Source organism: Typopeltis vanoorti, chromosome 1, assembly GCF_054136105.1.
Source record: "Typopeltis vanoorti isolate ZY-2024b chromosome 1, IOZ_Tvanoo_1.0, whole genome shotgun sequence".
Classification (NCBI taxonomy): Eukaryota; Metazoa; Arthropoda; class Arachnida; order Uropygi; family Thelyphonidae; genus Typopeltis; species Typopeltis vanoorti.
The window spans coordinates 12906667-12930082 of NC_143549.1; the positions used below are offsets into that span (position 1 = coordinate 12906667).

At 36.0% G+C, this 23416-nt stretch overlaps 1 protein-coding gene across 1 annotated transcript in view; it reads left to right on the plus strand.

The window, feature by feature from the left end:
* Positions 1 to 23416, plus strand: part of LOC150109793 (uncharacterized) — a 182714-nt gene that overhangs the window by 110746 nt on the left and 48552 nt on the right. The window contains exons 4-5 of the mRNA XM_090396219.1: positions 4026 to 4151; positions 19469 to 19494. Coding sequence (XP_090252345.1) covers positions 4026 to 4151; positions 19469 to 19494 — 152 coding nt within the window. The remainder of the gene's footprint in view (positions 1 to 4025; positions 4152 to 19468; positions 19495 to 23416) is intronic.

Sequence of the window (23416 nt, forward strand, 5' to 3'; positions counted from 1 at the left end):
GTAGTAGTCTGTAGTTCTATTGATACTTTAGTTTCATTTTATTGAATACCTTCATTAGTTCGCTCACCACAGTTATTATGTCCTTTTTTTTTAAATCATTTCTTAGATTACCACTTACTTTGGCAATGTGCAGCAAATCGAGAGTTTTTTTTAACTCTAATTTGTCCTGTGCCACCATCTTAATGTTACTCAAAGTTGTAGTATTATAACTTTATTATTGAACTGCTAAGTTTTCTAAGGTACAAAGTTTAAAAAAAATATACTTACAGTTTTGCTGCTTGTTCTTAGAAGTGACGTTTCAATGGAATTAGACTTCAGAAGATTGTTTCTTGTGACATTTGTACTTCCCAATGGCAGGGGGATAGCCCTTGCTATAGCAGTTAATCCTATTATGAGCTGGACTTGTCTTTAATGGTAGCTCAACAATAGATGTAGTCTGACTAGCAGTATTCAGTTCATAAAGATAGAATGGAATTCATTCATATGTGCTTAGAACTATGAAACTATGGAGTAAATTACTCACTGTTAGAAAGAGCACCATGCAAGCTTAGCTTTCAGTCACTACTAGATACAGCCAGTTTAATTTTCTTGTTCATTGTGTGTATGGGTGTATGCTGCATACATAGCCAAGAGTGAATGATTTATGGTATGATAGCATGAGTGGAGAGAATGTATGTCACTCCTGTGCAAGTACAAGAAATTAGGATCATGTAGAAAGTGGGAGAATGAAGTAGCTGATATTAAAGATGTAAGGCAGGATAGTAAGTGTTGTAGAGAATGTAATGGAAGGAGTGAACAGTTGTGTATGAAATATGACAGTGTGAAAGAAGTGGCTGAAGGTAATGTGGATGATGAGTTGCAGGCAGGAGAGAAATAGTGTGTGTATGCAGTGCCTTTCACAGGACAAAATGCAAGTTCAAGCAACTGAGAAATGATTGGCATGTGATACAGCAGGAGAGAGAATAAAAAGTGTGAAAACCAGCAGTAAGCAAAAGATTGTATGGAGAGTCAGTTATAGAGGAGGAAAAAAAAAAACCTAACTTCTCAATCCCTTGTTCATACTCTCTTTATACATCAGTGGGTCCCTTTCCCACTACTCTCAAGTTCTGCATTATGTTTGCAAAGATGGAATATCTTAATGAATTGTTCATTGAACAATTTTACTATATTTTTCTGAATGGTTGTCATTCTACCATTATCACTGACCAACATCATCTTTCCATAATCATTCTTCCTCTTATTATCCAAATATTGAGAGAAAAAATAACTTCCTAGCATCTCTTCTGGCTTCATTTGTTAACTGCAACTCATACTGCACTTTTGCTACCTTGACCAAGTGAGTCACTGTCCTTGGTTGCTCCTTGCACTTCCCTCTTGTAACTGATTATCGACACTCATCTTGTACCATCTCTACAATGCTTTTTTCTTCCAGATTGCATTCTTCATCTCTTCAGGTATTCATTTTACACTTGCCTTCATTTAATCTCTTGACTTATGGAATACACTCAGTCATTGCTTTTGCCAGATAGTTGCTGAGTAGATACCAAACAGCATTGATTTCCTTCCTGTATGACTCCTCATCCATGATATAGCTGCAAATTTCCTCCTAAGTTTATCATAATCACTAGCCTTATAATTACACATATATAATAATACCTTGCATAGCACAGTTAATAGGTGCCAAAATAGTTCCATGCTATTCAGAACCACACTGTTTTAAACATTATAATGTATTATGGTGTAATGCATTCCAAACAGTAATTATAGTATTGGTGTGTGTGTGGGGGGGGAAATAATCATTATGCATCATTTGTTTCCTGCAAGCTCACCAGAAATACTAATTTATGTGCACAAAAAATTTAAAATGATTAAAATAAAACAAAAAATATAATAAACATGTTTGTTTTCATAATTGAACATGAGTTCAATTATGAAATACAATTAAATACAATTTAATTGTATTTAATTGTATTTCATAAAATACAAATTAAATACAATTTTTTATTGGAAAAAATTGTATTTAATATAGTTTGCACAGGTTTTTAATTCATTTTCTCTGCATGCATATCTTTGTAAGCATACAATGCTCCTTCATGACACTTTATAATATCAAGTTTTTGTTCCATTGTTAATCATTTATATTTGTTAGGTTCACATGCTTTGATCCATTTGCTCTCACTCGTAATTCATATAAAAGGGTACTCATATGTAATAAAAACTTGTGCAGTCACCACAACTTTGCTGCACCAAAGCTGAAATAATACTAAAGCATGCATCGATACAGCTGCATGCTTTAGTATTAATTCTGCAGCATGCAAAATCACTGTGGTACTGTTTTGGTAAAATCAGAATGTCTATAATGCAGTATAGTGCCATACTCTGTTTAAAAAAAAAATTTTTTTTTTAATTATAAACCATGCTATAGTGAAACCTGTGCTGTTCCAAACCATGCTGTGCAAGGTATTGATGTATTCCTTTCTCACAGGACCCCTCATATGGGTGACCACCACCAAAGTAATCACTTCAGTCACTTTCACTAGCTGGATGGAGGGCAATTTGACATCTCTTTTACAATAACATCGTCTGATGAAATACCCTCTGTTACATACTGCTGAGGTAGTTTTCCATGAAAAAACTCAGAAAATTCATTCTCTTTGCCCTTAGATGCTGTCTTTTCATTTAAATCTGTATTACCATAATTAAAATCACCTGCAATGATCACCATTTTCTTATTAGCCAGGCCATTTTGCCTTCCATTTCCTTCTCGTTGCCTTCCATATTACCATGTCTATAGCAACATGTTACTAGATATTTTATTTTGTTCACTTCTGCTTCACACCATGCTGCCTTACAACCACTGTTTGCTCCTTTCATCTGCTATCACTAGTAGCACTCCTCTTTCCGCCCTGTCTATCTTCATTAAAGACATCATATCCATTCATCTCTATTCCTGTCAGAATGTTCTTCATCTAACCACGTCTCACTTATTCTAACAATTTTTGGATGAAATTAATGTTCAAATTTCATTTCTTTATTTCAAATATTTCTAGTATGTAAGTATACATACATACTAGATTATTTGTGGTTCTATAACAAATCCCATGGATTCCACTTATCAGATATGACTTCTTCAGACTCCTCTCATCTCCATTTTTCTATCATCACTGATCTTGCACTTCTTCTCAGACCTGTTTCCCTCATATCCCTTGTCATCTCACTCCTTTCTTATGCACACCCACACACATCTGCTCTATCATCATCCATCATCCATGCTTCTCACACATTGTCTCCCTGTATTCCCCTTCCTGTTTCCTTGTTCGTTTTGTGTTCCTTCTCTCATTCTATTCACTCATGCCCTCTAACCTCTTCATCCACAAGTTCTCCTGTCCTATTTTCCTGGTCCTTCATTCACTTCAGTCATTACTCCCTCTTGCAGCAACAGTTTCTTCTGCTGGCTCACATGAAATTCATTTAAATGTAGCCCATCTCTTTTATACAGCTTCATTTATTCCTCATATTCATCCCATATATTTGCAAAATTAATTCCTTTCTCCTCCCAGTGACTATCATTCCTACCACACTGGTATCTTTTACTCTTCTTAGCAACCTCTTGATATTCATCCTTACATTCTTCTTGTTACGAACTGAATTATTCATGCTTATTACAACTACCAACTCTTTGTTCACTTCCACCTCATATCCAATGCTTTGATCATTTTGCTCAATCTACTACCTGAAAAACAAACCTTGTGCACATTCTCTTGAACTACACACCTCTAATAATTGAATCCTCATACATGGTCACTCTTGAATCATTCAAGACCATCTTATTTCAGTGTTCGTCTCTGTTCTATATATACACTCGCTGTCCAAAAAGAAACCGAACTTTTGATAGAAAATAAAACACAGGCCAATTATAATTATTCAAATAATTTATTTCAATAAATATACTCTCCCTCAGCTTCAATACAGCATTTGGCACAGTCAATTAATTTGTTAAATGAGTTTTTTATATTGGTTTTTAGGATACTGTTGAGGGTCGTGGTTACTGCTTGAACGGTTTCAGTGGTGTTCGTATTGCTTTCCTTTCATCGGCAAATGAAGTCGTGGGAAGAGAAAGAAGACACAGAGTGCTAAATCAGGTGAATACGGTGAGTGATTCAACACACAAACTTGGTGTTTGCTCAAAAACTGTCTCACAATGTTCGAACGATGAGATGGTGCATTATCGTGCAAAAGTGATCAACTGCCTGCATCACAATATTCATGCCGTACGCGACAAATTCTCGCTATTGATTGCTTCAAAACTTCAAGAAAAAATTCACCATTGACTGTTTGGCCAGGCAGAACGAATATGTGGATAATGCCCTTGGAATCGTAGAAACAAAGCAGCATTGTCTTTACTTTTGACTTCTCCAGGCGACTTTTTTTTCGAATGCCCCTCTTCTGTGGTCTCCACTCACCACTCTGGTGCTTTGCGGGCTCATACTCAAAACACTGTTTTGTCACCAGTAACGATCATTTCAAGGAAGTTTAAGTCCTTACAAGTGGTTTTAATAAGGTCCTTGCAGTGTTCAATTCGATACATTTTTTGGTTGTCGGTCAACTTGTGGGGAACAAATCCCGAATTCAATTTACGAAGGCCCAAACTCTCAGTCAAAATGTTGTGCACAGTTGATTTTGGAATCCCCAATTCATCTTCAATCAATCTCACGAACGATTTCAGGTTTTCTTTGATGAAATCACTTGCCTTTTGGACGTTAACTTTGCTCAGTCCATTTTTGGATGGCCCAGCTTTTCGTCGTCCTCAAGCATCTCACAACCTTTGAAATCTCTTAAACCAATCGTAAACATGAGTATGGGATAAGCATTCATCACCGTATGCTTTTTGAAGCATTTGTTGCATTTTGGTAAAACGTTTACCAAGTTTAACACAAATGTTGATCGCAGCTCTCTGTTTGAAACTCATTTTCCTACCATTCGTCAAAACACATTGGCACTATAACTCAGCTTCTAATGAAACAAATGTCATAAACAGTTGACACAACACTAATGAAGGTTCCACTTTTGACAACAAAAAGATACAACAGGTGGTGCCACTAGTTCCTTATATTTTTCAAAAGTTTGGTTTCATTTTGGACAGAGGGTGTATGTTATTCTTCTCATTTCACTCAGCAATTGCTTCATCTCTTGCCTCATCTTCTTCAACTCTGTTTTCATGTCCTGAATTACTTTCTCACTGCTCTTCACTCTCTACTCTGTCACACTTCCTTCCTTCCTTCCATTCGCTACCTATCATGTTTTCTATCTTACAATCAGTTGGCCTAACTTTCACGTGCACTACCTTGTTGCTACTTTCAACCACCTCATTTATTCTCTTCCACATTTCTTTAGTTATCATTTATACCTGTATCTCCATTCTCTGCACATACTGAGCTCTATGGATTTCAGCATTAGTTTTCATTACTTTATTATTATTTTCATTATACAGTTATCTCCATGGAGACAAAAGACTCAATGGAGATCCATTGAGTCTTTTGTGGAAGTTCAATAAATAGAAGATCCATTTATTCACACTAGTCATCATTCACACATTCCACCCATTCACCACCCTCCAAGCAAAAAACCCTAGTCCTAACATCCTTGCTAACCACACAACTTCCACAGGTGACCCCCTTGTTCTCTTATTCTTGTCATGTACTGAAAAAATTCTTCATTGTCAATCCTATAAAATGTTCTATCATGTCTCCTCTTTTTTGTCTATCAGCTCATTTTTGAAACCTACAACCATCAATCTATTATCATAGATAGCATTCTGCAGACTTGCCACAATTTTTGTTGCTTGCCTCTGGATCCTCTCCACAACTTCTTTATTATCATGAAATCTGGGAGTCCACATGCGGCTTTATTAAAGCCTCATATAGGGGAACAATAACCTCTCTATTCCTGCTTATTAGGATGGTCAAAAACCACGTAAACTGATGTGCTGTTTTGGTTACCTTTGCAATATGTCCTTTAAACTTTAACTCCCTGTCTGTAATTACACTCAAGTCCCCAGCCTCATCAGTTTTCTGTAGTTCAGTTCCATCAATATAGTACACAGCTTATGATGTCTTCCCTAAGTGCATTACCTCACACTTGCCCACATTAAACTGGCAGTCATTGACCTTGCCCATATTACTACATAGTTTAAGTCTTCCTGCAGGATCTCTCAATCACCTTCATTTACCATTGCTTTTCCCAGTTCACATTGAAAAAAACAACTGAATGTTTCCTCGCGAATCATTTCCTATATCATTGATTTACAAATTAAACCGGGTACCAAGTACTGAGTCCTGTGATACACCACTGGTCACTTGACTTTTCCTGGACCCAACTCTTCCATAAACACTGATATCTGTCTATCAGCCATCATCTAATCCAAATTACTAGATTTATCTTCTCTCTTCCATCATCTATGTGGATGATGATTAGGCCGAATGAACTCTTTCCACTTCTGTCTGTCCCTGGAGAGTCCGAACAATTCTGTCCAGTTTGGTGTTGCTTGTTGTGACTTGATTTTCAGGTCCTCTTTTATTTTGTCTATCCATCTAATTCTGGGCCACCTTTTGGATCTTTTACCTTCCATCGTTGTATGCAGGGCTTTAGCTGGCAATCTTTCTGTTCCCATTCTGGTCACATGGCCAAACCATCGCAGTCTTCTTTCTTGGATTTTGTCTATTATTGTTATTTCTTGTTTTAGTCATATCCTTATGTCTTCGTTTCTTAATCTATCCAGGATGGTTCCTTATCCTCTCACCATTCAACTAATGCTGGGGTTCCACAAGGTTCTGTCTTCTCACCAACCATCTTCCTTCTATATATCAATGACCTACTTCAGTTGACCTCCAGCTCAATACACAGTTTTGCGGACGACAGCACATTGCACTCCTCCCTTTCTTTTGATAAACCTTACTCCACAAAACTCACCTCAACCTGCAGAACATCAACCACTACTGTTCTCAATTCTGATTTCCAATCCATCCTCTAATGGGGTGGTCAGATAACCTAGTCGATTTCAATGCTAATAAAACCCAGTACCGTCTTATTTCTCATAAAAAAGAACCATCTTCTCCCAGTATCATTTTTGACAACACCCAAATTTCTAGACAATTTGAGATTTCTCTTCTTGGAATTACCCTGACATCAAGCCTCTCCTGGCATAAACACATCACAACCATTGCATCCTCAGCTTCTAAACAACTAGGTTTTCTCTTTTGCTCAAGACAGCTGTTAACCTTATACAAATCACAAATCCACCCAACCGTTGAATACTGCTCTCATATATTGGTAATCTATGAGAGCAGTATTCAGAGGGAGGGAGTTGGTAAGACCCATCTTTTACCAACTCACTCCCTCCACTTTCACTTGGATGATCAGTCTCCATACTATGTGTATTCTATAAATATTTCCATGGGAACTGTTCATCTGAAAGAGTATCAATAATTTCCCCACTTAGTACTAATCTCGTTGGAACACGTGCAGCTGCTGCTCAACATCCCTTCACAGTGCACCTTGAACCCCACAAGTTTCTTCTCCTCTTCCTTAATCCCTGCAACTGCTGTACTATGGAACAGTCTTCCCCCTGATGCATTTCCCAAGGAATACAATATACAGATTTTTAAATCAAATGTAAGCAAGTACTTTCTTTCTTATTCCACCACCCATACATGGAACTAATGTACTAGGTTTATCAACCATCCTCTCCCATTCCTCAAGATTATATATATATATATATATATATATATATATATATATATATATATATATTATGTGTTACCAGCAAAGTGTGAAAACTGGCATTCTATAGAATGCTGAAAGTGGGACGTCAAAGTATGAAATGCTTAAATTTTCACACATTTCCTAGGCATTCTATAGAATGCCAAAAGGCAAATTGGCAAAGTATAAAATACTCCTGGCAGTGACTTTTAATGTCACTCACAAGGCAAGTCACGTGACTTTCGACACTCGCCTCAAACAGAGAGCCAGAGCACTTCCTAACCTAACCTAACCAGAAATGGTTAGGTTATGTTTAGGTTATGTTAGGTTCATGCCACCTGTGGACATGAGAGTAAAGACGATGGAAATGAGAAAATAGAAGGTTATGATGTTAATATTTTGTGTACTCTTTGCTTCAATATTGAGAATGTTGTCAAAGGTAAAATTCGATCTAAATTGAATCTGGAAATACAGGACGAAAAAATGAAAATGGATTTCAACAATAAATTTCCTCCTGCACCTTTGGGGGCCACTGTGAGAGTTCCTATCCCAGACATCAACAAGGGATGGGGTGACTCACGTAATCTGCTGGCGGCTGTTATGAGTGTGACAGACGATAGTTTTTACCGACTTGGAATTGCTTGGAATTTTAAACCAACTCTATGCCAGATCACAATTCACTTTATGTCCCAAGGATTTACTGAGAGTTGGAGACATTCCTGACCATGAAATAGCTCTCCGGTCAGCTGCTTCCGCTCTGTCCACGGATAGCAGCCAAGGGTTCATGAGGTGTACTTGCAAGACCAAGTGCCGAAATTTGAAGTGCTATTGTATAAAAAAGGCAGTTAAGTGCAATTCAAAATGTCATGTCAGTCTACCTTGTAGCAACAAGTAGTTCAGCACTGGTCTTTTTCTATTTCTATAGAAAAATCCGGTATCTTACATTTTGTACTTCTTACATTTTCACATGCATCTTTTCAATAAAAAGCCTTTTTTCATACTTTGCCGAAATAGTATTTGTCATTCTATACAATGCCTAGGGAAAGTATGTAAAATATTAAAATAAAACAGACATTTCATACTTTGCCTATAAACGTCACGCATTCTATAGAATGCCTGCTTTTCACACTTTGCCAGTAACACACACACACACATATATATATATATATATATATATATATATATATATATATATATATATATATATATATATATATATATATATATATATATATGTAAATTAATAAGGCTTGAATGACTAAACACCGAAAATAATAAAGAATAGAGTTTAATATGAACACTACTGGTTTCGTTGATAAAGGAAAATTATTTATTATTCTTGGTGTTTAGTCATTCAAACCTTATTCATTTCCATATCATTTTCACCAAGTAAATGAATTCGAATATATATATATATATATATATATATATATAAAAATTAAGCAATAAGAAATGTAATAACAAAAAGAGAAACAAAATACTGGGAAAACAGAAATAGCAGCCCATGCTCTTGAACAAAAACATACCTCATCAACAAAGTCTTAATAGCAGACATACAGGAAAATGAAAGAGTGCTAAGAGTATCAGAAACAATAATCATAAAATGTGACAAAAACTCCATAAACATTCACTGCCCATATATGATCTCAGAGAGTTGGAAGCTCCACAACATGAAAATTAGGTCAAGATTCCGACCAATGGAAAACAACACAGATTAATCCAAGACAAAAACACTGTGCTGACATGACATATCTTCCACTTTTCCCACGATCTCCAAAGATGACGCTCAGTTGAAACAGCTCACATCCTATCTATTACTCCTAGCCCTAATCTTGATTCATCATACTCTATCCTTCTCCTTTCCCCTAAAAGTATTCTATCATTCACCTTTTTCTCAAAGAATTTACAACTCACCCTTGGAAACTTGATTTTTTTTAATCCACATAGCTTTGTTTTATCTACAATTCTAGCTCCCATATTCCCCCCCCCTTTTCTATTATACTTCAGCAGTGATACATAAATGTTTAGCATTATATGAAGAATTTGTAGACTGCAGACACTAGTGAACAGAAGAAGGAGGGATTGAGACTTACAAACTTCTGAAAGGGTCAAAGGTCATATAGGATTTCAATTAATGAAATTTTTCAATTTATGGAGGGTGGAGAAAGGACAAGAGGGGCATCCTTGAATGAATGCCGCTAAGAAGGGGGTGAAGGCTAGATTTTTCTCTCATAAGGTAGTGCATGATTGGAATGGATTGCCATTGGATGTTGTGAGTGCAAGCAATGTGAATGAATTCAAGAATAAGTATGATAGCTGGTGTGTGTAGTATGTGGCCTCTCTTGATGAGTCCCTGACTCCCTAGAGGTCTCTCTTAATAATAATATGCCTGACTGCTTCAAAAAAGAACATCCTACAAAGGTATGTCCAAAATTATTCCTTTCTTATATTTTTCATGTATCTACATCTCTAAAATATCAATAATGCTTTAAAAAGTTGAGTAAAAAGCCAGTTACATTATACAAGGAGTACTCATAAAGAAAAATAGACAAAATAGCCATAAAAATGAATATTAATTTACAGGAGTAGCATGGAAAAATTTCCTGAAATAATAAATAAATTACTTTTGTGCAACATCTATTCTGGGACCAGTTATGATTATCACCACAAAACTCAACTTTTCTCAAGGTGTAATACCAAACCAGCACCTTCTCGTTGTTCCAGTGAGGAAATATGCTCTGAACTGAAGCACTAAGGAGTGGCAGCTATAAGATGAATCCTCATATACATGGATGGGCATCTAGGAACATATCCTTACCTTCAATGCATCAAAACCACTATTTGTTAAAGCAGATTATCTGTGCTGTCCAGTAAGGCTCTACATAACGATCCCTTTGTGTTTTTTTTTTAAATGTCAAAAGTATGGTCATGAGGTACTTAAGGGTCAAAGCTGTATAACTGAGAGAAGACCTCTACATAGCCTTTAAAGCAATGCAGAGAACCGACCAGGGCTTTTGACCTAATGTCCAATCCTCACCTTCTCGTGATGCACCCTGTTGGGAATCTACCTGAATACTGAACGAATGATGATGGGCTGGCAATTTGGGATTTAGCCGACCAAATTGTATTCTTATTGGATTGAACCAAAATACAAAATGATGGTACAACATGCTGGCCGAGGCATCGCCCTGTTAAACAAGGCCCCCATTGTTTTCACCAGGGAACCAGGGCGAGCAGCGAAAACTCAGCTACTGGAACAAATCTGAACACACACACCCCAACTCAACATCACCAGAGTTAAAGATCAGTACTATCAACATAAGAAGCCTGAATGGCAAAGAAATGGAGCTAGCTGAGGAATTAGATAAGTACCAGATCTACATAATATGGGTGACCGAAACAAAAAAAGACAAAAACTGGTGAGATCTTTCTGAGCAATAAATACAAAATGTTATATTCAGGCAATGACAAGGAAAAGAAGGAGTAGCCATAGTATTCAACACAAAATACAAGGCTAATCTTCTTGAATGGCAAGCAGTCTCAAGTAGAGTGGATGTGGGCAAATATGAGAATGGGGAACTGGACAATGAGACTTATTTGTGCCTATGGTCCCACAAAAGGCTCTACTAAGGTAGAAATGAAGGAATTTTTTGAGGCTTTAGAAAAAACAACTGACACAATGAAAAAAAAAAGTTGACCCTTGCTGGGGATCTAAATAGCGGAGTAGGAAATGAATGTCAGACATACAAAAATATTTTGTGAAAATTTGGAGAAAAGAGCAAAGCTAATAATAATGGCAAAAATCTGTTGGATTTCTGCTCAAGACATGGACTGGTTATTACTAACACTATGTTCCAACATAAAAATGTGCATAAATTCACATGGAGAGAAGAGACAAGGAATAAGAAAAGTCTCATCGACTATGTTATTGTTGATAGAGATGTTTTCTCCTTGGTGCAGGACACCAAGTGTGTACAGAGGATTTGAAATTGGAAGAGATCTCTATTTAGTCTTGAGCAGGATAAAATTGAATTTCATATTGAAAAGAATGACATGTAAGAAAGTTTTAAAGTGAATAAAAGTTGATCAGCTCTCAGATATGAGTAGACTAAAATACAAGATTATTGAAGAAAAAATAAAAGAGTTTGAGAACAGGAACCAAACCTTGAAGAGTCAGTGGCAAGCCTTGAAGAAAACCCTGATTGATTCAGCTAAAGAGGTATGTGGTGAATAATAAAATTAGTTTAATCCTTTATCCAAGTGTGAGCAAACAAAGTTTGCACCTGAAAGTATCTTCAAGACTGGGGTAAGGTGGTACAACACCCTCAATAAAGGTCGAAACTAGTCTGGGTAGTGGCCCTTTCCTTAATGCATACCATTAGACATATCCGCAAGGAGATGTGTTTTGCATTATAGGAGATACTAAGATAGGAGTGTTGGTGTCTTTCTCCACCTTTGCAACAAGTTGTCCTGGTGTTGTACCACCTTACCCCAGTCCTGAAGATACTTTCAGATGCAAACTTTGTTTGCTCACACTTGGATAAAGGATTAAACTAATTTTATTATACTCTAACCAAGTGAAAAATAAACTATCAACAGGTATGTGGTGAAGTTGTCTGCAAGAATAGAAAAATTAGAACTCCATGGTGGACGCAGAACGTTAAAGAAGCAGTGAAGGAAAAGAAGAAAGCATGTCAAACGTTCCTGGCAAATAAGTCACCTTGTGCTCTTAGAGAATACAGAGACAAATGTAAGAAAGCTAAACACTGTGTAAAACTAGCTAAACAAAAGTCATGGGAGGACTTTGGCAAGAACATAGAAAATAAATATCAAGAAAGGGGGGGTGGGAAATATTCTGGAGGTTGTTGAAGAAGCTTAGGAATGGAGGAAAGAGTGCTGTAAAAATAGTTGGAGATGATAAAGGTGACATGAAAACAGGAGAAAAAGATATCCTTGAAGTATGGAGTAATTACTTCGAAAAATTTCTAAATGAAACAAGCAGTGAAAGCACAGTGGTAAAAAACACTCAAAAGACATACAGTCTGGAATACATATCCATACTTGAAGCAGAAAAAGCCATCAAAGGCTTGAAATGTGGAAAGGCAGCAGGAGTAGATGATATTCAACCAGAAATGCTGAAGTATGGTGATATAAAAGTCTTACAGTGGCTGCACTGCATAGTTCAGAATGCCTGGACCGAGGGACTAATTCCTGATGATTGGAGTAGAGCTCTCATAGTACCCATATATAAAAAGGTAAATAAATATGAATGTGAGAATTACAGAGGTATTTTCCTACTGAGTGTTCCTGGTAAGATTTATGCAAGTATACTTAAGAAATGGTTGAGAAGAATTGTGGAAGAAAACTTGTTGAAGAACAAGCAAAATTCAGGTCAAATAGAGGCTGTCAGGATCAGATCTTCACTTTACGACAAATAGTGGAGAAATAATGGAAATTTAACAAAGATCTGTATTTAAGTTTAGTCGATTTGGAAAAGGCATATGACCAGGTGCCAAGAGAGGGAAGCTATTCAATACGCTACATTATATCATGCAATACTTAGTCTTTATTTGAGTTGCAAGTCAGCAATTAGAATTGAAGGAAGTACAGGAAGATGGTTTAATGTTAAATCTGGTGTGAGACAAGGATGTACATTATCCCCTCTGTTATTCATTATCTATATGGATCACATTATGAAGGAAAGTGGTATTAAACATGATATCAAAATTGGAGATGTTAATGTCAGCTCTTTGCTTTATGCGGATGATGTTATACTTTTAAATAAATCTGTAAGTCTGCAAGTTTCCCTGACTAAATTGAATAACTGTTGTAGTAGATATGGTATGATGGTCAGCAATAAAAAGACAAAGACAATGAAAATAGGCAGAATCGTTGAAAATGTCAACTGCATTGTGAGGAACAAGTAAAACATTTCAGCTACTTATGCACGATTGTTAGTGAAGATGGTAAATTAAATATGGAATTAGCCAACAGAATCAGCAAAGCTGGTATGGTAGGAAGTCAATTGAATAAAATCATATGGAATAAGAGAGAAATTAGTCGGAACACTAAATTAGCTGTGTACAAGACAGTGTTCAAACCAGTTTTAACTTATGGATCTGAGAGCTGGGTCTGAAGTAAAACAATTGACCAAAGACTGGAGACTACAGATATGAGAGTCCTGAGAAAGATTAGAGGTTGAACAGATGGCATCAATGGCAATATCATATTAAAAAAGAGGATATTGGGAAAGAAATTGACATTGTCATCATCCAGGAATGTGTTAGCAGAGCTAATCTCAGTTGGTATGGTCACTTAAACAGAATGGGCGAGGAAAGATTAGCAAAACAAGTGTTCTCTGCCAGATTGGCAGGAAAATGACCCATAGGAAGACCAAGATATAGGTGGATTGATACGGTACAAAGTACCTTAGACGATAGAAATATAAGATCTGGTAATGTTGGAGTCTTGACAAGTGACAGACTGATTTGGAGGAAAATTGTAGATAGGAAGTTAGTAATGATGTAAATTTTTCATGTAGTATTATCATATCCTGTACACCCCTTGAGGGTACATGACAGGAATTTGATGATGTTGATACAGTATGGTCATTCCCAAACTGCCTGTTGTGGCTCTGCAACCTGTGCCTGATGTGGCATTAAAGATCATGAGAACAAAGACAAGAGCAAAATATCAAAATGTCCTAATTATGAGGGAGAACACTCAGTGTACTCCCAAGTATTCTGATGATTGAAGAAATGAAAAGGAGATCAAAAAATTAAAATCTGAACAGGGTATCACATATCAGAAGGTGAAGAAGCACTGTACCACTAAAGTAGCAAAAACATCTAATAAACCCTCTTATGCTGACAAGGCAACTGCAGGGATATTGACATGTTGTTAATCTTACCTTTTCACAATTACAACATCCCTGAACAATTTGCTTGTTTCTTTAGAGCAAATAAAGAGAAAAATCGATATGCACTCGTTCCTGAGGACATGCCAAAAATAGTCCCACTCATAAAAATCCACTTGTTAAAAAATAATAATGGATTGTGTACTACAGACGATCAAAGATTCCTCCAGGTCTGTAATAGATGGCGTGTACATATCTGTCCACTCCCAATAAAATATGATAAAACAATTAATATACCTAGTGCCCAATTTTAGGGAGTCCAATTTTATGATGTCTTATATTTTTCTCAATGAGAAAGATGATCATGAGAACAGCGACAAGAGCAGAATATCAAAATGTCCTAATTATGAGGGAGACCACTCAGTGTACTCCCAAGTATGCTGAAGATTGAAGAAATGAAAAGGGGATCGAAAAATTAAAATTTGAACAGGGTATCACATATCAGAAGGTGAAGGAGCACTGTACAAAAAGAAATAAAGAAAACATTTCTGCAATGGATTTCATCAAAACCAGTGACATCAAGACTTGTGCAGAAGTGTAAAACAGTATGCTTCTACATGCAGGAATTATACCTGAAGTCTGGTGATTATCCAGCATTATGAAATGTAACTATCATTTGTAAGGAAAGAACAGAGGAATGAGTTTGCCCACAGAGGAGTTGCCATCCTAATGAGTAACCACACTCCCTTCCAGCAAATCCCACTTGCCATCTAACACTCTGTCTGAACTCTTATTACTGTATGCTCCATCTACCTTCCTCTTACTCAGATATTTCTCAGGATGATCTTGATAATGTTATATTGCGGTTACCATCCTCTTACTTTAATGGGGGATTTAAACAGACTCACCACTATGGTTTAGTGCCTAACAAACAGCAGAGGAAGAGTTGTTAAGCATATGCTTGACAACAATAACAACAGGCTTGAACACTGAAAGTAGTGCCTTCTTTCACATCCATCCCAAAGATTCACTGAAATTGACTTAACTGTCTGCTCACCCTCTCTTTTCAAATTGATACGCATTTACACCACCATGCCCAAAAATTTAAATCAGGAAAAAACGAGCGAATTCTGTCTTTGAGCAATACTGACAAACAACAAGTCGTTCATGAAGTGAAAATAGCTTTGTTCAAAATGCTGCCCAGATGGCATTCATTATGAGATGATTAATTATCTCTCACCAACTGTCAAGGTTCACCTTTTGTATCTGTTCAACATTTTTTTTTTTTTTTCACCATTTATACTTTTTAAATAGGTGCTTGCAAATGGCTTCAGATTTTCTAGCAGAAGCCAGTTTTGTGCATTTTTGCCACAGACATTGATTGTGACCCAGAACTTCAACTAATACAAACTGTAATCCTTTAATCATATTTGAGTCTGTGTGGCCAACTATTTTTTATCCACAGTGTGAGAATCTGTACAAAACCCATCAAACTGTCATGCGAACCTTTGGTTTGCAAATAAAAGCTCTTACAGGCTCTAGATACTGGGGCAAACAACATAGCACTGACATCATCAAATGTATTACTACTGTAGCATTTATACATACCACCATGGAGCTTTTCCTTTTGTAAGCTACTAGGTGAGCCAATGTCTCAAGCTTCACAGATGGTTCAAATCCTGTCCCATGTGCTGATTACTGGCAGATCATCAGACAAACTTTTATCTGGGTAGCAGTCATCATGGAATAGAAAGACCAGTAATAAGCTCCAGCCAATCACACTTCAGGTGTGATTGGCTGCAGCTTATTACTGGTCAAATTGTGACAGTCTAGTCTATGCAAATTCTATAAAGAGGAAATTGCTCTTGCTCAGCTGTGCATATGCCATTGTTGTCTTACACATACTCCTTCCTGTTGAGGAAGGAGTGGTGTAGCACTGTACTAACCATCATTTATATTTTAATCGACTGCCCTTTCATCAATGAGCACAGTCACTATTTTAGTCACATTCATAATCTGTCTTAGTTTTATTACTTAGGCAGTTTTTATCAGATTTATCAAGTATCACCTTATTTTTAAATTTGTATAGAGTCTCATTGTATATCATCTTCTATAAATTATGCAAATATTAGTTTTATTAGTATAATTTAGTGTATATGTTACCGCTAAAGTGCGAAAACCGTTAATGTGCACATTACCTAGCTAATCTGCAGATCAACTATTTGCTCCGTTAACGTGCGGAATCAAGAGTTTTCTGCATTTTACCTAGGTAATGTGCACATTAACGGCTTCCATATCGTTAAAGTAAAAGTTTGTTTCTCTCATTTCCTTTCCCTACTCCTTCCCCCCTCTCCCTCCACTTTTAGTTTGGTTTTTTAATAAGTAAACATAATTTTATCATATGTTTTTTTTCTTAATTGTAATAATATTTTAAACCGTTTGATTCCTTGTATTATATTAATTGATTGATGATTGATTCTATCAACTAATTTGTTGATTGTTTGATTGTATTAACTTGATTCTTTAGATATCAAAAAATAAATAAATAACATTATCTTAATTTAAATATACAGAAACGTTGCTGTTGTTCCAGCAAAGATCTTATTTTCACTTTAACGAGTGCCTAGTAGGTAATGTGCAGATTACCTAGGTAATTTGAGAAATTAAACAATTTTCCGCACATTAACGGATCACCGTAGCTAATCTGCACAATACCTAGATAATCTGCAGAATAACTGATTTCTGCACTTTAGCGGTAACATATATAAGCTTTTGACACCTGATTTTTTATGAATTTTTCTGCACTTATTTGTATACTCCTTTTTACATTTGTTCTACATAACCTTTCACATTTTTATACCTATTTATGCTGATTATTTATTATCTTGTATCCTGATGCATCATGATCATAGTTGTCCTTATATCATTAAACCCAAAGCAAACACCTGTGTAGTCTGTATGACCCAGACAACTTAGATATCTATTTGTGTGTAATGCCTTACTTATGCAGACACTCAGTGCATACTTAATAAGTTCAAACCAGATGAATATACAATCATCCTGAACTAGTTTTTCCTGACTCTCTGTATTACATCTCATACTCCTAATACCAAACCTATTTAACCTTTAACCGGTGACGGATTTTTGTTGCAATTTTGAGTAGCTGAGTTTCTTGCTGCCTCCGCACCGAATCAGTCACATGCCAGTCATTGGCAGAATCAGCTGTGGAGTAAGGAATGCTTTCTAATGTTCTGATCCCATGCGACTCCTTACGTATTTTTCCAGAACCAAGCACTTCTGGATATTCCCGAGGTCTCTGTGTAATATGTCCAAGATTGAAGGATCATAAAATAAGATCAAAGTGTAAAAATTGTCTGAGCTTTTACTACAGTCAGCATTCTTCAGTAAGATGCAATAATTGTACAGAAAATTAAGACTGAATAAAAACATTAATAATCAATATAAAAATAAAGTAATATTAATGTGGTTATTTCGTTTCTCACCATAATCAACCTTATAATAAATAAAAACCTTTCATAAGCAATTAAAGAAATATCATAACTTTAATTTTGGAGTCAAATAGGCCCCATGTAACTAATTATGGAAGAAAAAAAGGTGCAACTAATTAAGGGTTAAGTACAGGCCATTTCTCTTATATAAACCCATTCTTCCCTCAAACTCTATACATCCAGAAGCTTGCAAGTGTTCCATATAGCCCTGCACGTTGAATCTTTTATCATCTTGGTAATATGCTATTTTCACTCTTCACTCTCACTTCTTCCAAAAGTTATTGCTGGTTAATTATTTGTTTCTACAATAACTAAAGTCTTATTTTTTTCTGTTTTTCAGTTCCTTTTGTTATATTTTGAATTTTGTGCAAAAAACTAGAGGTAGTAACACTATCATCAATGCCACATTTTATGAGAGAGTTGCCAAGTAATACCAAGTAATTTCTTTCTTTTTATATTCCATTTTACAAACCTGATTATCTTTACTTAATAACTTGCTTCAGTACATTGTTCTCTCTCTCCTTTTGCTGCTCAACTTTCTTGTCATTTCTGTACTCCTGTAAACTCTTCTTGGTTTATTATAATTCCCACATCATCTGTCTAATGAATTGTTTTAATCTTGAGATCTCAAAAGTTAATTCATCTTTAATATTCTCATGTAGTCTTTAATTTTAACTAATTTTTAACTTTAATTTTTATTTTATCTTTATCTATTTTTAATTTTATTTTTTAAATTTAATTTAATTTAATTAATTTTAATTTTAATTTAAATTTAATTTTTAACTCATCTGTAATATTCTCAAGAAGAAGTTAAGAACAAGAAGTTTGATTCTTGTTCTCAACTTCACTGTACACATTAACATACCTTTTTTGTTGCTGGTGTATTCTTGTGCATTTTTGATGGCACTGCTTTAATATGGTAATATCTCAGCAAATGTGTTATGAAATACACGAAACACAATGAAACCCTGAAAATGAGAAGTAATAATCTATAGAAATCACTTATATTTTATGTATGATACACAAAGCAACCTCCACATGATATAAGGATGTTATTGTCCTATTGTATAAGACCATTATCAAGTTTCATATTTCATAACTTTTAAGTCACAACTACAGATTTGGTTACCTGGTTTTCTAGAGGATGTATATTTATTGGAATGGGTCCAGATAATAAAAACTGATTAATTAATATTTTAATTGATCAATATTTTAATTAATATTTAATGTTAATAATTAATATTTTCATTAAGATCATCATAATGATTTAAACATTAGCAGTTCTATGTATTGTACTATTTTATACACATATAGCCTGTTACTTACTTTTTTTTTTTTGTTACAGATAGTATTCCTAATAAGAAAGAAAAGGTAAGACATTTTATGAACTTCATGAACTCTTAATGTTGTAACATTCTGAATGCAGATGCAAATTGAAGTATCAATGATCATGTTGATTTATAATTTTCTTGTAAGAATTATTTACAGTTAGTCTTTATTTGCTGTAATATTTCTGTAATACAACTAAATTAAATTGTTCAAATTAAACATATTTGGTCGTATGAAAGTTAAGTATAAAAAACTTATTGTTTAATACTGACCATATACAAATATTTGAACCTTCTTTGCCTACCAGTTTCACTAGCAAACTGTCTAGCTTTTTCAAGACGTTGACAGAAAAGTATAAAAAATACTAGTAAATGCAAATTGAAAGGAATTAAAAACGTTGTAAACACTCTAGTAGCTAAGGTTGCACGTTCGCGTGACAGAGACTGAGTGGACTTGTTGTTCTTAATCATTATCACGCATGCGTGTTTGTTATAAACGCATAATGTGATTACTAGCTAGCTGTAGTTCAGATGGATTTAGAGAGAGAGAGAGAGAGGATGAGGTTTTTCCATGAACTGTTAAGAATAGTACCCTGGTTTCTGTTGAGGTTTCTGCCAGTTTTTAGCACTACTGCAGCTTCCTTGAATAAACGATGTCTATAATCGTCGTCTAAATATGGCATGGAGCTATTTTGCCACTATCATGTGGTTGGATGTACAGAAATGATGTGCTAAGCCAGAAGACATACTTCTGTTGCAGTTTACATCACCAACATGCCCTCTCTGTCTGATCTCCAAACTCTGTGAAGTTTGGCCGATGTAGGCAAGAACAAAGGAGCAAGGAATGTAATATACTCCTGGATATTTGTAGAATGGCGCCTTGTCTTTTGGTGATCCTAAAAAATGTTTGATGCTGGTGGTTGGTTTGAAGATCACTCTGATGTTGTGGGCTTTTAGTATTCCTGCTATTTCAAAAAAAAAGTATTTTTTCAAGTGTAAACAGAAAAGTATTTTTGTTGCTGCTAGAGGGCTACATGGTGTGTAGTGTTTTCAGAGAGCTCCCAAAAGCTAAGTATAATTTTGAGTGAAAATTGGAATATTGGTTTAAATCTTAAAGTAGTATTGTTTATTTTTGGTAGCTTGTTGTGTCTGTGTGATTTTGGTGTGAATTCTGTTTTATTTAACTTAGTATTTTAAAGATACGTTTCATAGAATAGATCTATGAAACGTATTGCATTGCTGCCATCACAGAAAATGGCGGCAATGCGATGTAAGATAATGGCATCCAAAAATACGATGCCTTTATTCAAAAACTGTAATGTGAGGGAGTTTGTCCAATGTGATGTGTGTGTGTGGGATGTATGTATTCCCGAAGGAGGCTGGAATTTGGATGGAAAGTGATAGTGGTATGAGAATGTGCAGAAAGTGTAAGCAAAGTGAGGAATTGAAATATGTGTCAGGTTGTGAGATAGTTATGGTTGAAGAAAGCCAGAATGTGAGTGAAAATAGTGGCTTGATAGGGAATTGCGATGTTGTACAAGATGGCAATGAAAGCGGTGATCAAAGAGAGAATGAAAGCAGCTATACAGAGAGAGAAAATGGTTTAAATTATGAAAAAAATTAGGAATTATTTGTAGGGAGTGAGATTGCTACGTTGCGCACAGTGATACACAGTGCACAGCGGCAGTTGCAAAACTCTTTCCAGAGTGCTAATGGATATAAATAAGTATTTGAAAGGAAAAATAAGCATAAGAATGGGAGAGTTTCTGAAATGAAGGAAAGAGTTTTGTATGGTGACTCGTTATTAAGAGGAGTGATAGATGGGAGTTTAACTAAATCATACTTACTGGGTGCAAAATTTAAGGATGAAGTGAGAGTATTAGAGTGCAAAAACAGAGGGTGAAAGAATTGATAGTTGTGGCAGGTACGAATGAATTGAAAGGAGATAACTTTTTTATGAGAGAGGACTTGAAAGTATTCTTAAAGGTAGCGAAAGAAAAGAGTGACAGAGTTAGGATGGTGAGCCTGTTGCCGCGGTATGACAGAGAGGAGTTTAGAAGGAGGGCCATAATCGCAAATGACTACGCGAGTTATGCAGATGGTGTAGTGTGGAATGAGTTTGATGGGCGAAAGAATTTATACAAGATGGATGGCCTGCATTTGAATGGATATGGTTTGCGGAGATTGGAAAAAGTGTTGTTGAATGAAGTGAAAATGGATGTGCAGAACCAGGGAAACTAGATCCACCAAGGAGGGAGAGAAGTGGATATGTGGACATCAGTGAGACAGTTGAGTGTAAGAATGTATATAATGTACACGAGCCAGTACTAAGGACAAGAAATTGGAATGGGATAGTTAGAATAATGCATCAAGATAGGGGTAGGACAAAGGGACCTCTGCATTTCTGTATACTAATGCCAGGAGTATTAGGAACAAGAAGGATGAATTTTTGGCCTTGATTGGCTCTTCCTGGCCACAGGTTATTGGCATTAGTGAAACATGGCTGACGTAAGATGATATAGTTAGTGGGATAGAATGTGTAGGTTATAGTGTGTTTAGGAGGGACAGAGAGAATAAAATGGGGGGAGGGGTGTTATTGATGATAGCTGATGAACTGCAGCCAAAGAGAATTGAAGTTGTATTGCAGGATAGTGAAAGGAGCTCATTTGAGGCTATTTGGTGTGAGATTGAGACTGGCAGAGCAAAATAAACAGTTGGGTGCTGCTATAGACCAGGTGATGGAATAGATGGTGGAGATAGTTATCCTCCTTTCACTCATTGCTTCTATTTGCATAAGCAAATAGAAGCAATGAGTGGAAGGAGGATAATTATTATGGGGGATTTCAACTATGGTAACATTGAGTGGAAGGAGGAGAGGACACATGTGAGGAAGGAACTGGATTTTATTCAATTATTAAGAGATAACTATCTGAGACAGCATGTAATTGAAAATACTAGGGGTTTTGAGAGTGCATGACCTGTTAATAGCATCTGAGAATTTGACTGTAATGAATATGACCTCTGTACACCCCTTGAGGGTACATGGCAGGAATTTGATGTGATGATGATGAATATGACCTTGTTGCCACCTATTGGTGAGAGTGATCATAAGGTCTTGACCTGGGAGGTGGCTAAAGGTGTGGAATTTTCGATTAAGACAGGGTATATGTGGAATTACCGTGCTGGCAAGTATGACAAGCTTAGGAGATTGCTTGGATCAGTGCCATGGCATGTACAACTGCAAGGGTTGGATGTTGATAGAGTATGGGAAGTGGTCAAGGAGCATTTACAGAAGGTTATTGCCAATTGTATACCTAGGGTCCGAATAGTAAAACAAGTAGGGATTAAATGGATGAATAACACCATTAAGCTTGAGCTGCAAAAAAAAGAAACAACTGTGGAGGGAATTTAAAGAAAGAGGTGACCTGCAGGCACATGAGCGGTATAAAGCGCAGGCCAGAAATGTAACGAGTGTGGTAAAAAAAGCAAAAGCGGCTTATGAAAGGAAACTAGCTATGTGCAAGCTAAAGAGAATCCAAGCAGTTCTTTCAATATGCTGCAAGCAAAAAAAAAAAAAAAAACTGTACACGGCAGAATGATGTTAAGGAGTTCACTGAATCAGTCAATATAGTGGAATTATTGAGCAAGCACTTTGCAAGAGTATATCATCCAGGTGGTGACATTGAAAAAATGAAGGAACCATTAGTTTATATGGAAATTGTGATGAATGAAGTGGAGGTGAATAGTCTATTACAGAACCTTAATATGAATCTGTGGGATTGGATGGTATACCAGCACGGGTCTTACGTGAAGCGGCTAAAGAATTATCAGTACCCTTGACAATGTTGTTTAATCTGAGTCTGGGGTCTGGTTTAGTCCCGAAGGTGTGAAAAGAGGGGAAAATAGTTCCACTGCATAAAGGAGGATCCAAGACTACTGCAAATTACCGACCGATCAGCATATCA